The 17,890-nt window shown below is 39.8% G+C and overlaps 1 protein-coding gene across 1 annotated transcript in view; it reads right to left on the bottom strand.

Annotated features, from left to right (window-relative positions):
• RNF38 (ring finger protein 38) overlaps nt 1–16,541 on the bottom strand; it is an 89,077-nt gene extending 72,536 nt beyond the window's left edge. Inside the window, exon 1 of the mRNA XM_050328835.1 lies at nt 16,483–16,541. Within this exon, the coding sequence (XP_050184792.1) occupies nt 16,483–16,531 (49 nt within the window). The 5' untranslated portion in view covers nt 16,532–16,541. The remainder of the gene's footprint in view (nt 1–16,482) is intronic.
• Nucleotides 16,542–17,890: the final 1,349 nt, after the last annotated feature.

The following is a 17,890-nucleotide window of genomic DNA, read 5'->3' on the forward strand; positions in this document are numbered from 1 at the left end:
CCTCAGACACATACTAAAGAATTGGAGTAAATTTGGAGGTGCCTTTATGACTCAAGAGAAATTGAAAAGGTATTGTAATCAGTGGCGGCCTCAATATGAATGGTGAAATATGGCTAGAAAATGGGTCTTTGAAATACAATACGATTTTACAGTTGATGTTACTTTGTAGGAGGCAAAACAGATGGGATGAAGTCTATTCTGCAGATTTGTTTTTTCCTTTGAGAAATAATTGGGATGTAAGAAAAACACATCCACACCTGCTTTTCATGCCCAACACCCTGCTATGACTTCATCAGGCTGCTAAATTTTCTTAGATTTACACCTTATCCTCTTCAACCAAGTGCATATAATCCTTTCATCATTATAAAGGCAGGAAAAGAGGCCCGAGTTTTCCCTCATGTTATGATACATAGCACCAAAGAAAAAAACTAGAAGCACAGTAAGTCCTGGCAAAGGTGCATTAATCAAAGCAACAAACTGTAAGTCAAAACACAAAATTTAAACCTCTGCATATTCCAGCTGGTTAGCTACAAGGAACATTCTTGCCATCCTGGCTTACTCAGGAAACCTGAATGAAACTCAACTAACACTCAAACCTTAAAATGACACCACTCCCACACACCCCAAATGTTAAAGCAAACAGAAAAGGAATTACAGAATTATATATTGGTAAAAATAGAAAGGTCTTTCCCAGCAATGTAGAACTTCTCTTAAGCCTTGATTACTACAGTGTTCAAACCACATTTTTCAGTAATTAACTGTATGTCAGGAAATCACACAAAAAAAAAATAAAATTTTGCTACATGCAGGACATGCTGTCCCTCAAGCAATATAATTTCTGATTCTAATGTTTGATATACAATCATAAAACCATCGAGAGATGCAGGACATTTTACTGGGCTTCATAAAGAAGGAAAATCTAACAATTAGCACAACTTTCAGTTAATAAAAAGCACCCTATCAGGAAGCTAAACTGTATTTCCAAATGAAATTAATTATTTGGGAAGGCAGAGAATCACAAAACTTAGCCAACATGGTGACTGAAACCAGTATCTATAACATTGAAGAACACTTTGGATACTCCTTGGTTGCTCAGTTTTTAGACAAGGTAATGGGTTTAGGCAGGAGTTTCACAATCTGAATGCCACCAGCACTCAGACTTGTTATTCAGTGACTAGTTGGTCTAAAAATTTTCCTTCCAACCCCAGCCATATTGTGATCTGTATACAGTGATAGAGATTACTCTAGGTTTTACTCTAGGCTAATTAAAGCAGCCACCTACTCCAGAACAGGCTACATTATCCCAAACAAACATTGGGTGTTGCCACATCCCTTTAAGGGCAACCCCACAGGAAAAGCCATTATTAAAAATAATAATAAATTATTCCAAAATAGTATGAAAAGCTATTAGTAAAAATAGTTTAACATAGTCAATATATTATTCAACATGATTTAATTAATCATCACTCTGTCTTATTCTCCTGTTGTACCTGTATTTTAGGTAACTTTCTTCACCAATATGGGCAGACTACTACTATATACCCATGCTCCTTAGTTGTTTTTATTCTGTGCAAAATAAGCCCCAGACCTTAAGCCTTCTCCTCACAGTACAAGTCAGCACTCCAGATTCTGTGGTGTTTCATAGTTCCCTACTGAGCTCAGCCCTCTTTTTATTATTATTATTAATATTATTATATTTATTTTATTATTAATAATAATAATAATTTGCTAAGGAGACTGCCCAACACTGCATTATACCTTCTAAGTCAGCTCCTCCCACCATTTCACAGAATCTGTATTTGTTGGTATTCCAAGGTTTGTGTCTTCTCTCGGTGTAACATGCAGAGCTTTAACATGACCTTGCTGTGCTTTAGTTTTCAATCTGCATTTTGGCCTGCAGACACTGCGGGTGAAGAAATTCACTCACAGGACTGGACAACGGGGTTCAGTCATTCTTTGGCACTGAACACATCTAGAGTATATGCCTAAAGTAACACAAGTTGCTTTACAGAGCACTTTGGGAACATTTAAAACTGTCAAAGTGTGAGAGCTTACCACCAGACCTACAATCCTGGGTAGGCTGCTTACTTAACTGCTCTGTAGTGAGTGAGAACTTCCTGTACAAGCACAAATTGCTACAATAAACGCACACTTGACCTCTCCTAGTTTTTGGTTTGCATGGTCTCCGAAGAAAAATCAACAGCATTTTGATTTACACAGCTACTACTTTCAAGTATATTTAACTTCTTTACAATATTGAAAAAAACATATGATAGGGCTCTGCTTATTCAAACTTGCATGGATTTTTCTTTTAAATGTGTTTTTCCTCATAGAGCAACCTGTCAATAAAAAGCAAGACTTCTAATTAATAAGAACAATCTATAAACCTGTGCCATTCCAGTCCTCAAACTAACATAATAAACCCGTGGCACAGTTACCAGCTTCAGGAGATTCACTCAGCTAAGATTTGAGTGACAACTAAAAATATTTTTCCTGTTTTCTGCCAAACAGAAAACACTAAGCTTAAGAGAGACAGAGAGACAAAGGACTTCAAAAAGAAATCTAAAGGCTCTGAGAGTTGAAAAACATATTATTTGGGGGACAGTGGAAGTCAGGTACTGGAGTCAAACATTTGTGCTGACAGAAAGTAGAAGGGCATTAAAGACAAAAAACCACAAAGCATTACTTGAGGGGCAGAAGTAGAGCAAATTAGGAAAAACACAGCATTATTTGAATTGGAATCTGCCAGTTGGTCAAAATCGTTCAGTTTTGACAATGTTTCAGTGAGTTCCACTAGTCTCTCACCTTAGCAATTCCCTGTGACCTGGTGGACTGCCAGCCAGGCTCTCCAGGAGCCTGGACCACCAGGCTGTGTCTCTGGGGCCACCTACAGGACTTGCCTGAGACTCCTGCCTATCCACAAATGCCACAGTAATCAAATCCTCCATAAACCCCTGACCTTCCCCTCCCCAGCGCATCCACTGCCCTGACTAGTACCTACTAATAGTTACCTGCTTAGGTAGCTACTACCTAAGCATGTTCCTACTGTCATGCCTGGGGAAATAAGAGCAAAAGCAAGGACATGGGGAAAAAGAATGCATATGTAAAATTCCAAAATGTGGTAATGAATGAATGAATGACGAATGAATGGTAATACAAACATTTATAAAGTAGAAGGGAAATTCTGATATCAGTTGGAGAAACTATCTTGACTGGTTAGAGAGTGAGATGTCTGGGAATGGGGAGGATAGGTCAAAGAAAAAGAAAAGTTTCTAATTGATTTTGGAGAAAGACAAGTAGTTTTTGTAACAAGAAAGGGAAATTTTTTTATGGAAGGTAAGGCACTTTTAACTCCTACCCTTAGGTACTTTCCCCTCTTAAGAAAAAATATTCTATGCAACGTAAAAAATTCATAAAAACATTCCAACAGCAAAAGTACATTTTACCTTTGGGGAAACACCAAGAATTTCTGTGCTTGTGTCCTAGAGCTAAATTGGCAGTCCCCTAAGTTGTTTGGAGAGTCTCTTTCACTTTGGCAAACATTTAGATCATTAGAAAAGGCTTTTTCCTGACACAGACCAGCATCAGAAATACCTCTTCAGTAATGTAGTCCATACTGGTGTTTTTCACATTCACCAACACTTCACAAGTGGTTTAGACATTAGATTAACATTTTCTACTAAAATACACTCTGCTGTTGAAAGAAATGGAGGCTATGTTGGTAAAGACAAATAAAATGCTGTACAAAAATCTGATCTGACTTTAAATCCTTTTACATATAAAAGGACACCCACAGCACTTCATCTGCAGCACTTTCAAAAGCTGCTACACCACGGCAGTGGTCAGTCACGGCACAACAGCTGCGGTGTACAGGCCTGCTGGAGGCTGCTGGACATTCCACGGCTTGGTAAATCTGCCCGTGGAGGTACCATGCAAAGGCTGATAATGGCCACTAGAAACAAACTGCTACATGCAAATCAAATAACAATGTATGTGACACGCCCGTGGGCAGGAAAACCTCAGGGAGCAGTCCTGAACCGAGCTCAGTCAAGCCTCTGTCACTGCACTCCTGGTCAGCTGCAATGCTAGTTTATCCAAAAGGCAACTAACATTCCTCAGCTGTTGATGCAGAATTTTGGTAGCACACTGTTAGAGTGAGAGGTCAAAGGAAATACTGGTACAACAGAATTATGAATCGTTTCAGTTTGCTCAACTTCTACCATAGGACGTGAGCACTTTACCCTCACCAACGTTCCCAACATTTGATTCCACAAGCCAGACACTATAAAAAAGTGTATCACAAGGAAAAGTCCAACAACCACACACACACAAACCTCTCCCTTTGTTTTCCTCATGTCTTCTGAACAACTTCCAGAGCCTGAGCAGCTGCAAAGGACAGTTACCAAATAAAGAACCTACAGCTAATTCTTTTGTTGGCAGCAAGACACAAACAGCCAGGTCAGAGGTGACCAGTGGACTTCCACAGCACATGAAAGGTGTGTTCACCTTATTCACTAACACCCTCCCTGCTAACCAAGGTGAAATTGTTATGATCTCTAAGACTGAGGACTCTGTAGCTGTTGCAAGGTCTGGTACGGTTAATTCTTCTGAAGAGCTTCACTTTTGTCCACTTACTCTTTTGCCAGTGTTCCAGGCTAGCTCTGCAAAAATGTCCAGAGCGCATCTCCTTATGAAAACCCTGGTGAACAGGCTGCCCGCGCCACCTCCAGATAGCAAACTGCTTCATGGCCAGCCTGCCCCCTTCACCCCTCAATAATATTTGCTGCTAAAACCTGAAATTCATATACACAGTATTTCACAAAAGTTCTGTGGAGAAGTGACAGTAAGTAAAAACGGCCAAACAGACTTTTTTTTTGTCTTGTACATTTCTCAAAAATTACATGGGCTTCTTTTTCTAGCAGCCCTTCTTTCATATTGAAGGTAAAGTGCTACCTCAGCACTGAATTAAAGAACACATGAACAGGATTTCCTCCATGATCAGCAATTTGCACTGCTGACGCATCTGAATGTGTGTCTTGGCTGGACCACCTCATCTATTTAGCACTTCAGAGGCAGAATATGCATTTTCACTTCAAAGATTCATCAGAAATACATAATTTTTCAAATAATTTCTTTCTTTTTTTCCTTTTGTCCACCCATAAAACTAAAGAGCTTAAAACTTTATCATCTCGATGGGAAAGCAAGCATATGACCTTGCCTTCATAAAGACTGTCATTACAAAACAAGATGCTTCTTCAATAAAGCCAGCTGTTTTGTTTTGCACTTTCTTGGGGGGTTTAGAGCCTGCTAAAAGCTTAGAAGGTTTCTGTTGTCCCCAAAGTAGTTCTCACTCTCGCTGTAGGAAACTTTCTGTCAATTCTTTTCTCTTCATGGAGTAGGAATTTTTCCAGTGGGTTTTAAAGTTAGGCCATACTTCCTTACTGAGAAAGCTTTCAAGGGCTTATGCTTCTCAGCAACAGAAAAAATTTATGAACAGAATGAGATATTAAAATCAAAGTCATTCAATCAAAGTACACCTCTCACCTTCCTTCATAAAATTCTTCTGTTAGAAAAGACAGTCAGAAAACAGTATTTGTGATCTGTGAAAAGCTGTCAATTCTTACTTAAATTCCAAGTTAGAGTAGCAGTTGACATTACAAAAAAAAAAAAAGAAGTTTAAATTTACCAAATATATTACGAAAGCATAAATGCTTTAACAGAAATGTGTACTTGCTTCAGCCTTCCCTTTCCTCCAGAGAGCTTATTATGGGAAGATGCCTTCTACAAAGCAGAAGTTAGGTTGTTCTACCTAAACTGACCTTTATCTACAGCCTTCAACAGAAACTTATCACATTCAATTTTCGATTTTCACCTCTGAACTTAGTTTAAATCATTTTCTGGTCAACAGTTTTTCTTCAAAATGCCTTCCAAGTATAAGAAAACACTTCTGGAAGAAACAGAACATTTTCTGGAGGTAGCAACTTCCCATTTCATGCTTCAGAGAAAAATGTTGACAGCTTTTTTAATGTGGAAGAAATAATTTACCATCATTGCTGATTACTATGGAAACAAGTCTGCTGTGAGAAAGACTGAAGAATCACAGAACAGCTGAGGCTGGAAAAGGAAGTGACCTCTGGAGGTCATCTGCTCCAACCTGCTTGCTCAGGCCACACTACCCAGAGCAGGTTGCTCAGCCCGAAATCCAGATGGCTTGTGAGCGTCTCCAAGGTGGGAGACTCCACAATATCCCTGGGCAACCTGTGCCAAAGTGCAGTTCCTCCCACAGTCTCCTAATGTTCAGAAGGAAGCTGCTGTGTTTCAGTTTGTGCTCACTGCCTCTAATCCTCAGTCCCACTACCAGAGTTGTCTCAGCTGACAGCAATACAACCATTACTTTTTCCTCCAAACTTCAGTGGCTTTGGCCACTTCTCAAGATAGCATGTAACCCACAAATAAGGATGCAAGAACACAATATACTGTCCAATTGCTTTAGGGTGAGAATATATCGAGGCAGCAGAAAATTAAATTACTCCAAAATCATACTGCTGTCCGCCTATTTGGAGAACGAGGAAGAAAACACCCCCAGTTCTTTTTTCCTTTTTTTCTTTTTTTTTAATATGCATTTGCAACCTTCTCACTTGCAACATCAAAATACGAAAAGTCATTTTCATCTTCAGTAGGAGGCAAATATACCACAGGAAAAGAAATGGTACAATAAAAGAACAGTTCCCCAATTACACACATCCAATCAAAAGACACGAATTTAGAAAACCTGTTTCTAATGTCTGCTCAATTTAACAGTTAATTTGGAAAAGTTCAGTGCAAGAACTAGAAATAACTATGCCCTAATTCTTCCTTCTAAAAAGGCATAATTTGGGCTTAGTGGGTTGTAGCAAAAGTTCTGAATCCACAATTTTAAGAATACACAATCAATGTGTGTGACAAGAAATAGGAAGGGCTACAAGCCTTGAGCAACAATTGTTCATTAGAACCTGGAAATCTTATAAAAGCCTTCCACAAAATGTTTCCTTTTTTTTCAGCCTGCTGGTTTCTACTAAGTTTTAAGTAAGAGCACCACAGTTACCAAGTAGAGGACCCTACATAACTGACTGCAAAGTAAAATGAGATCTAATGCCAAAGACATAATCATTGTAATAAAGCCCATGACATAAATAATTTGTATTAAGGAAATTCATTACAACACTGCTCACTATTTGTGCTCTTGTCTGAAAAAGAGACCTTAAACTGGCCTTCACTGTTTATTACTAGGAAAAACAAAGAAGGAATTCAAAGACATTTTGAGTACAGTGTGAATTCTGCTTGCAGTTGTGTAAGTCTTCATACCCTCCAAATGATTATATTTGACATGGAAACAAAAAAACACAGAGAACTCAACTATGCAATCTTTCCAGAATTTATCTGCTTTTTGAATCACTCCCTACATGAAAAAAAAACCTGTACAATTAAGGAAGCTAATTATCAAGGTGTTGGGATAAGCACTTGCTTAACAGGATATTCAGCTGGGTTCAGTGCAGCGTACCCATGGGACTCAGGTCTACTACCTGAGGCTAGGCTAACTGAGGGTAACACAGCTTACCACATTGACTTGGAGGCCACAAAGAGGATGCCAGAACAAGGCTTAAAAGGTTAGGAGAGAGTAAGTTGGTAGCAACAACACATTCACGACATAATTCCGTTACGCATTAATGACTTCTCTCCTTCACCAGCTTTCAGTGATGGATTTACAAGACGAAGATTACAAGAGAGCTGAATTTTCCAGGGAGGCAGACGCAGAGCAGCAAGAGTCAAAGGCACACACAGCCTGGTGGTTGTGCTCAAACCTCGCACACAGCACAGCAACTTCCATCAAGAACGATCAGGACGTGAAGAGATCATAAAACGACCGGCATGTTTTAACTTAGAGAAGAGGTAACTAAGAGGACTACACTTATGCCTGAAAACACTGAGCCACAGGTCTAGATAGCAGTATGAAAGTCAGTGATCAAACAGGGAATAATGTCACTGAAGACTACAGGAAAGACACTTCAGAAGAGAATGCAAAAGGTCAAGGTGTATAATGTAAGTTAAGGAGGGCACAACTTTGCAAAAGTTTTTTTAAAAATTACCCAGAAGGAGCTTTCACACAGCACAAACTGGAGAAAGCACTAAGTGTAGCTGGCATTAGATAAAGATTATAACAACTACATTGTTTCATAATAGTACATAAATATTTTAACGATTTCTGGGATAATCGCACATCACAATATTTAACCTGCAGTTTCCTAAATTACAGAAGATGTTTTAAAACTTAAGACTTTACAGGGACACAAAGCTTCTGCTCACAGGAGAAAAACAGTAGTGGAAAAAGTTCAGGAACTGCCTGAACATCAAGGAGTCAAACTGTCTTCATTAAAAAGCGTTTTCTAACTCAGAACCAAGAAACAGAATAGTTATCCTATGTTTGCATGGCTACAGCAAAAACTAAACCACAGCACAGAAGTTTCCTCAGTGCTCTTGGAAGCTCACCCTTTAGGCGCACAGTGGTTCAGGATCACACATCTTGCTTTAACTGTTCATTTTTCTTTCTCTCTTAGCCTCAAATGGGCTCAGCTCTTTGGTACTATGACTAGATCTGCTGTACACTTGCATACAAATATCAAAATGTCCACTTCTCTTACTGCAGCACTTTTTAAATATTATGTCATTCACCCTTCTTTCTACCTGAGGCATACTGACAAAAAATACAAGACTGACAACGTGACATTAAACACCTAGCCAGCAGTCTAGGTCCACAGCAATGCCAATGATAATCTACATCTCACCAAACACTTCTCTTTAGGAGGAAGTATTAATGATATCCCAGATACGCTTCCTCAGGTTCCCCATCTATCAGAAGAGGCAAATATTCACTAATTTCTTAAGTTGGACAGTAAACAGATGTTATGTATCAGAAAGCTTAGAATTCCAGTAAAAGCTTATTTAGAAAACCTGAAGGATGTGGCTGCCACAATAATTAAGTACAGCAATTCCCCGTAGTGAATCCTTTTGCCTTTTCCCACCAGCTCAACTGCAGATTCAAGATATGAATCCTGCCTCCAGCACTTCCACTACTGCAAAAGCCCATAAGGGCACAGTCCATCCTTCTTTTTGTGACACTCCCTCAATGAGATGTCAATATATTCACAAGAACATTGTCAGAACATATTTACTTTGCCCCTGAAGAACAAAGTTCTTGGAGAAGGGAGATTGTCCTACCACATCCAGGAGACTTTTCTTCAATGGCATTGTTTAAATCCTATTTTAAAAAAATTACACTGTTATTTCCAGTTATTTACCCTGAGGGGTAATTACCATAAGGAAAAGATTCTTTTGTTCTCTCTTTAAAAGACAAATAAAGCAGATATGAGACATATTTCTTGGTATTGCTAATTTCTAGGAATCAGCAAGTTGACTCAACTAGTGGACAGAACCCAAGCTTCTCAAGTAGGTACAAAAATACAGTCTAAAATTGGAATATAGATAACAGCTGGAAGCACTCCTCAAAGGAAATCACTAGATTTTTGCAGACTTTTAAAGATTTTCCAATCTCTATCCAGCTCTAGTGAAATTACAGCTTTGTACGCTCTGGCTTGACAGCAACATTTTCTATTAGGATACTTCTTAAGAATGACAGGGAAAAGAGGCAATCCCAGCAGTGGAATGTGGAGTGGACACATTCCCAGAAAGCAGGAGAAGGAGGGATCAGTAGATTTGCAAGCCATTTTGAAGAAGCAGTGATGGGTTACTACAAAGCACCTTAATTATTCATAGCAATTAAAATCAAGGCTATCGACCCTGTTACTTATCATTTTAAACAGGAAAAATCATTTAAGTAACTTCATAAGTACAAGCAGAGAGAGGCCCAAAAATACCTTCAAGGAGATAAAGAGAAAAGCAGCAAGACAGAGCCATGAGTGAAATCAGCGGGAGCTACCTGTGTCACAACCTTTTTCCCCACTGCCACAGCACTGCCTCCACATTTCCAGAATGTCCTCAGGACATGCTCTATTCAGGAGCAGGGAGGGTAGCACACTGTCAGTAAAGCACATGCAGCAGACATGACCCAGACAGTTCGGCACAGACATGCAAACTTGCTTGCTTAAGTGTGGGTAGAACTGCTCAGCTAAGGAGCATCTATCCTCATCTGTCTAGCACCATTCTGCAATTAATGGGGGACAAGGCCTTAAAAGTTTCAAAGCAATCCTCATTTTCTAGTCTATAAAAAACCAGTAACAGACACGACCTTGGATCAATTGGAAGACAAATACACCAGAATTATGACAAGATTTAACAATAGGAAGTGAGGGGCAAATAAAGTGGCTGATGAAATTCAGTGCCAGTAACTACAAAAGAATCCACACAAGAAGAAAAATAATCCCAGCTACACTTTTGGACCAAAAACTTTCTTTCGCTTCCTGCCCTTAAATGGAAATGTTCTATTAGTTCATCTGTTAATTCTATCAGAAGTTCTGCATTGAGAATTTCATCAGAAAAAGACTGAAGAACAAGACTGAAAATGAGATACACTCAGGGATTTCCAGTACCTTGAAAGGTGCATTCTTAAAGAACTTGTAATTTAGAGTCACAGAACACTGGTAGGTGGGGGTGGGGAGAGGCAGGAAGACCACAGGCTTGGACTCTTCAGCTTTTAAATTAATGACTGAGTGAATATCACGAGTTCCAATAACAAGGATCAAGAAAAGCAACTCACTGTTCCTTGAAAAAGTCCAGTCCACTGAACACAGTGTGCCTGACAGGACTTCAGACTCAACACCCCTGACCAGGACTTCCTGAACTTGGCAGTATGATGGGAGAGGTACAGTCTAGAATGTTTTAGGACTAGCCTGTATCTGACAAAACAATAACAATTTGCTTCAAAAACCACTGTTCTCCTTCTACAAACACCCCTCCAGCCTTTTAAGGCAGTTGCAGACAAGCTCCAGGTTTTGGAAGGTACTTCAGTACTTTCGTGTGTTCTCAGTAAAGCTGCAAGACAGACCATGCCATCCATAGTAGTGGGACTGACAGTAGTCCTTCTTGGTAGAAGATACCCATTAGAAGACATTGCATGGCTTTCTGGCCACAAGCAGTTTTCCACAGGCTTAGTAGTCCGATCAGACTGATTATGTGCCTGAACAAGTCAAAAGAAATCTCCCAATCCCAAATCAGAATCCTTATGACACTGTCTCCCCACTCTGAAAGCAGTCTGCTTGACTACCAGTTTTTCTATTTTGCACCATCTCTTTGCAGCACTCTGCAAAATACAGCCTCTCCAAGCACAACTGCAATGTAGGTAAAAGGACTGTAATGAAGAAAAAAGCATGGCATGTTATTTCCCGGTTCAGAAGCCTGGTATCAACTCTATGATTTTCCTGAAACATGACCATGGGCCAGATGTTGATTTATAGCAGGATACAAGGATTGAGAGAAGACTGAACATTGTTTAGACTGCACAACACCTAGCACATGACAGATCCTTCTGGGTTCAAATGCCTGAAAACTGAAACCAGAGGAAGGAATACCTGATAATGTTAGGGCTGCAGAAGTCAAGAGAGAAGAAAGCATTTCCAGAGGAACTGATGTCTTTGTTTATCTTCTTCCTCAAGATACCCAGAAGTGATGGATATAGGGATTCATTATTAGGGGTTAGGATCTGAGTATCAAGGAAATAAACAACGTTATGTGTGACCAAGACTAAACAACACAAAAAAGGAACTGGAGAGGACACTTCCCAGACACAGGCTCAACCTGTATCATACTAGAAGATTTCCACTTCTGACAATAGTGAGATGTTATAATGAGTTCAAAGTATCCTTTCAAGAAAGCACAGTACAGAGCAGCAACTAAAATAAGTGCTCTCAATAGAAGCAGTCTCTTGGAAACCACCAGAAAGACTGAAAGCCTTGCTTAATGCTTCTAATAGTCCTAAGTCCAGATCTTCTTTCAAGACCTACTTTGAGAAAGAAAAGCTCAAATCAGATTTTATAACTCAAGTACAATCAAAAGCTTGCTTCAATAACCATTTAATGTTATTTCTTCTAGAATCAAATGACTAAGTTATGCTCTGGATTTCTACACACAGATCCGCACTTGTCTAACTGCCAATGTGTCTACATTATTTTTGTAACAGAAGCCGCATCTTATGATGGGAAACTTGCTTAGTTTTTACAGGAAATTCTCTGTTTCTCTCCAGTAATATCAACCACACTAAAAAGCTTATGAGAATGAAGATTAAGTTGAAAACAACTGTGATGTTAAAATGTTTTTAATGAATGAACAGTTCGGTCGTGAGAAAAAAAAAAAGTGCAGTCAGATAGTTAGTTCTGTATGATAGGGTTATTACACTTCTATGAAATGATAACATGCCTTTGATAAGAGCAATTCAATTTTCTGCCTTTCACTCAATATGAAAGAAAAGCTGTCTAATATTCATGATATGCTTGGAACATGGTTTACATCATACTTGCCTGTGCATATCAAGCACTAGGCAAAAAGCATCATGCTTGTACTAGTACTGTACAGAAGGAAAGCACTGGGGCTGCATGAACAAACCATAAAGCAGAGCCTGGTAAAAATTACATTCAGCAGCTGAGACTGCATTTACCAGCCTGCAAGCTTACATTTTGCAGTATTATTTGGGGTTAGGTAGGGAAGATCAGCACTTCAAAATGAGAGGTCTTCAGCTTCAGTCCCCTGAATTGTGAGGATTACTCAAAACTGCAGTTACAGAGTAGAAATCTATCAGTTCTCTTGATTCATGGAAAATCTGAGTCACATAAATGAAGGTTAAGGTCCAAGAAATACCTGCACATTGAAGCCACTGTGTCTGTGAAATTTTTAATTCACTTCACGTTACTGGAGAGCTCCATTCAAAAGAAAATAAAAACTCCTTTTCCTGAAAAAAATAAGTTTATTCTCTTTTTCTCTCCCTCCCAAGTTCCCAAGTATATGTTCCTTCATCACTGATGCTATCTCTATCATTATTTCCACATAAATATAAAAAAATAAGCAAATAAATGCCATCGCTATTTACTTTAACGAAGCACTTCTCTATCGTGTTTAGGGTGTATATCCCAGTAGCCCCCTGAAGACTAGCAAAATAGATTACAACAGGTACAACGGATGAAGAAAGGAGGAAACAAATATCACCTAGAAGTTACTACACAGACTGAAAAGAAGTGGTTGCAACCTCTTTCCTTACTTCTTGATCCCATGCTACAGCAGCACTACCAACAAGGGAAACAATTCCAGCCTTCTGACACACTGTAGATATGTACCTGTAAGAACACCCAGTGACCCTGGACAGGTAATTCACCTCGGTTAACACCTGCTGCTAGAGTTAAACTGTAGAAGTTCATTCATCTGTTTTAGGAGTAAGGGGGTTAGAAGCCAGGTGACAATGTGCAGCTCTGCTATTCCAGCTGCAGATTAAAAGTACATGAAGTTATGACCCTAGAAACACAGTTTTTAGGACCTTCCTTACACTGTTCCTATACAGCTAATTAAGGGGTGGATGCTTGATTCAGAGCTTCATGACATGAATTAGAGAAAACACACACATACAAGACAAACACTTTGTGAACTCTGAAAAGACCAATGCTGTCCTAATAGGCCTTTAAGCAACCAAAGCCAGTCAAACACTCAAAAAAACATCCACAAACCAAACCAGCTCTTGCAGCATGTCTTGATTTCCCCTTCCTCCTCTGTTTTGCCACAAAGGTACCACAGTACCACACTCAACAGAAAGAGACTGCCCAGTATCGAAACACCTCTAACAATGGATGCAGAGAGTGTTCTTTAGAGTAAAGAGACTCATCATCACGGTGAAAACTTCATGAAGGGACCACCTACCCAGGAGTTCATGAAAAGGTTCCATACCCACTCATTCCAGTGAAAAACTGATCCCCTCAAACAAAATTCGTAAAATCTTCTTCAGACAACACAGATGCCTTTGATAAGCCACAGCATTTTGGAAAGGCTCAAAACGGGCCAATTTTCACCACAGTACAAAATAAAAGATGGGTCACCTACAGCAACACCAACTGTTCCTTACAAATACTAGAGCGTGTCCTTGACATGCAAACTTAGTGCTACTTGGAAAGGAGAACTTCCTTATAAGCACAAAGCTATTGCCCTTTCCTCCTTACTAAAATCCCCCTCCACTCTTCCACAGACATGGTTTCACTGTTGTTTATTACTCTCCAGTCCTGTCAACAACATTGCTGACCTCTGTCCTTACATGAAAATACGTTATCAAAGCTCCTTCTGTCCTTGTGATGGATGTGACTGCCTTCTGAAGTTTACTCTAAACATCACAGCCATTGACATTTGGCCACAAGATGGGTATTAGATAGACATAATCCACTTAAAAGATTCTTGCAAAAACACACACAAGAATCTAGGTACTGCATTTACAAAGACAATAGACAAAGTGCAGCAATTTCAATCCAGTGACAGAGCAGGAGGTCAGTCTTAAGAAGATTTTACTGAAAATCACAGATTAGTCTGAACACTACTCTTTGCATTTCGCTTATATAGCTGGATTATTTCTACATCTTTGTTAGTCCTGCAGTTGCTTTGTCTTTGATGTGGAAAAACAAAAACTCACCACAAAAAAAATCTAAAACAAACACCACCACCACAAAAACCCCACAACTTTCTGGAAGCCTTCAGGGTAAAGTTAAAAACCTGAAATCCCCCAAAAGCTAAGCAAAAGACAATATTCCAATCTGTCTCTACATCACAAGGTTTTGGTTTAGCATTTCATTTTGAATTTGATTATTTTATTTTATTTACAACTCCAGACTTTTCCCCCATGCCAAACCTTTAACTATATATAGTACCTTAAGATTTCTGAAAAGTGAGTAATCTAGAGAACATAAGTAGGATTCATAGCCTATTTATCTAGATCCTTCTGTATATACACATTTCTTTATTCAATATAATGGCTGCAATGCAGTTAATTTTCAATTTTAGATGCAAGCTGTAGGATGAGAAACCCAGAAAAACCTGCTTTTGGTTTCAACTACATTGACCTTTTTCAGCTGCAGAGCTTTACTAGGCAGCAAACTGTTTAAGTCATAAGCAATCAGACAGAAAACAATACAACATGCTGAATTTACTCTACTTCCCTGCTTTAGCTTTTTCACCCAGGCCTTCACACACCTCATCTTGCTCCAGAATACCTTATGGAAAGCCATTTCCTCCTTCAAGCAACTGTCCTGGATTTGTGACAAAATCATGACAGCAAAAATAACACATACATACAGGCAATGTTTGTCTGCATTGGTTACCTGCGTGAATAATTCCAGATTTTTTCCAAGCCATCTTGTATGGCAAGGTTTTGGTAGCTGGCTACAGGGGCTAACTTCTGCCAGAAGAAGCCAGAAGGTTCCCCTATGTACAAAAGAGACAGTGCCAGCCAGCTCCAAAACTGCATAGCCATGGGCATGCCCAAGCCCATTGCTGACGGTGACTGCACCTCTGAGAAACATATTTAAATAGGGGGTAAAATGCTGCACAACTGCAGCCAAGCAGACCTCAGGGTCAGTGAAGAAGGAGGGACGAGAGATGCTTCAGGCACTGGAGCAGAAATTCTCCTGCAGCCTGTGGCAAAGACTGTGGTGAAGAAGGCTGTCCCACTGCAGCTCATGGCAGACCCCACACGTGAGCACGTGGATGTGCCTGAAGGGGCTGGAACCACGCTGGAAGCCCACAGTGGAGCAGTTCATGAAGAACTGTGGCCCATGAGAAGGACTCATGCTGGGGAAGTTGGTGGAGGACTGTCTCCTGTGGGAGGGACCTCACGCTGGAGCTGGGGAAGAACATGAGGAGGGAGGAGCAGCAGAGACAAAGCGCTATAAACTGACCACAGCCCCCGTTCCCCATTTTCCTGAGCCACTCAGGCAGAAGAGGCAGAGAAGTCTGAAGCTGAAGTTGAACCTGGGAAGAAGGGAGGGGTGGGGAAAAGGTCTTTTAGGGCTTGTTTTTATTTCTCACTATCCTTCTTGGCCTTTTCATCGGCAATTAATTCCATTAACTTCCCCAAACCAAGTCTGTTTTGCCTGTGACTGTCCTTATAGACCCTTTTGTCATACTTTCTCTTCCCTGTCCAGATGAGGAGGATCAGTGATAAAGTGGCTTTGGTGGGCACCTGGTGTTCAGCCAAAGTTATCCTGCTACAACGTAACCTTATTTCTCCACTGGATTTTATTTTAGTTTCCATAGTTTTTCATTTTTTATGTTTTGCACAAATGAACTGCATTCTGAAATTTTCTTCATTTCTCCTAATTCAATAACAGGCTACAGAAAATTTTCAGCTCGTGATACTTTTTTTTTTAAACTTAGGAAGGTATTTCATTGCCTGGTGATCTTGCCTGGCTAGTTATCACCCGTTCTCAATCTGTTCCATCAGGAATTCCCACAATCCCATCACACTCTTACCTTTCTCAAGTAAACAAGACCCAGCTCTCCCAAACACTCCTACTACCATAGCTCCTTGTGCTCCAACTGATACTCATGGTAACATCTGAAAGCAAAAGCAGCAACACAGATGCACGTCAGCCAATACCTGTGACATATCCACATACCTCAGCAGTTTTCAGCTCTTTATCTAGCAGCTTAACAGCAAAAACACCCCTTTGACATGAAAGCTTTGAGAAGGAGGACAAGTTACTGCAGTTATATCAGGCTCCATGGTCACTTCAAGTGACCATCTTCTTCTAATGGGGACTACTATTACACAGCTGAACAAACTACCACTGTTGCTGTCAGTGAAGGCATACCTCTCTCCAGTCCAGAACACAGGGCTCTCAGAGTTATGCATTGAGTATATACACAGATTTTTAAAAAGCCTAGTTTTCCTTTGGGCGTCTTTTAGTTGAAGCCAAGATCTCATGAAGTAGTCTACAGAACTGGAAGAAAAGTGTAAAAACAGCCAGGTCAGCCAGTCCCAAACTCAAGTCGTCAACTACACAACAGCGCAAAAAGAACCCCGTAAGTTTGCAATGCATTCAAACACACGTGATTCTAGGAACTCAGAGAGCCAGTTTCAGCAAACCACTTTTATACTTTAAATAATGCACCGAGGCAATCTGAAGCAAACGAATGTGCCACTGCCAAACAGCAGATCTTTTTAAAAAAGAGATACAGAGGTGACTGTTTTATATATGCAGTATCTAAGTTTGTGTGTCTGCCTGTGAGCATTCCCACATGCAGGTGTTGTTTGTCTCTAGCAGCAAAGAAACTGAAAATATACATGTCAAAAAAAGGAAAAAAAAAAGTTAGAACTTAAGACACAGGATTTACCACCAGTCAACTCGTTTTGAACTCTCAAGCCTTCTTTAAGATCATCAGTATGTTAATAACAGTATTAGCAAGTGGGAAAATAGAGAAATTTCAGTACAAATGTAAAAGTATATGTAAAGGAGAGCCTGAACGAAAATGACCTTGTGACTGTGAGATACCATCTTTGTTTCAACACACTACCCTTTTCAACTTCAACAACCACTCTGTCATCTTCAAAGCAAAACAAAGCCTTCTAGAAGCCTCTCTATCGTAAGGAAGATCAACTGGACCCCTAGAAGTGTACAAGAATGTCTCTTCCCTTCACAGATTTCACAGTACAAGAGCATATTTGCCTCTCTAAACACAGGCATAAAGACTGAAATCAGCAAACACAGACTAGCAGATCACATATTAATTCTGTTTTCATGATACTTGATTTGCAAAGTTGAAGTATGACTGCTTGTGGTTGATGATGAGAATTATGTCTACACTTCTGAAGACAGTAGAGCAAATCTACTCCTCAAAACCTGCCTCCATCTGCTCTGTTTCACAATGCTTTACGGAA

The sequence above is a fragment of the Myiozetetes cayanensis genome, unplaced genomic scaffold (assembly GCF_022539395.1).
Source record: "Myiozetetes cayanensis isolate MyiCay16 unplaced genomic scaffold, myiCay2020 scf4, whole genome shotgun sequence".
NCBI lineage: Eukaryota > Metazoa > Chordata > Aves > Passeriformes > Tyrannidae > Myiozetetes > Myiozetetes cayanensis.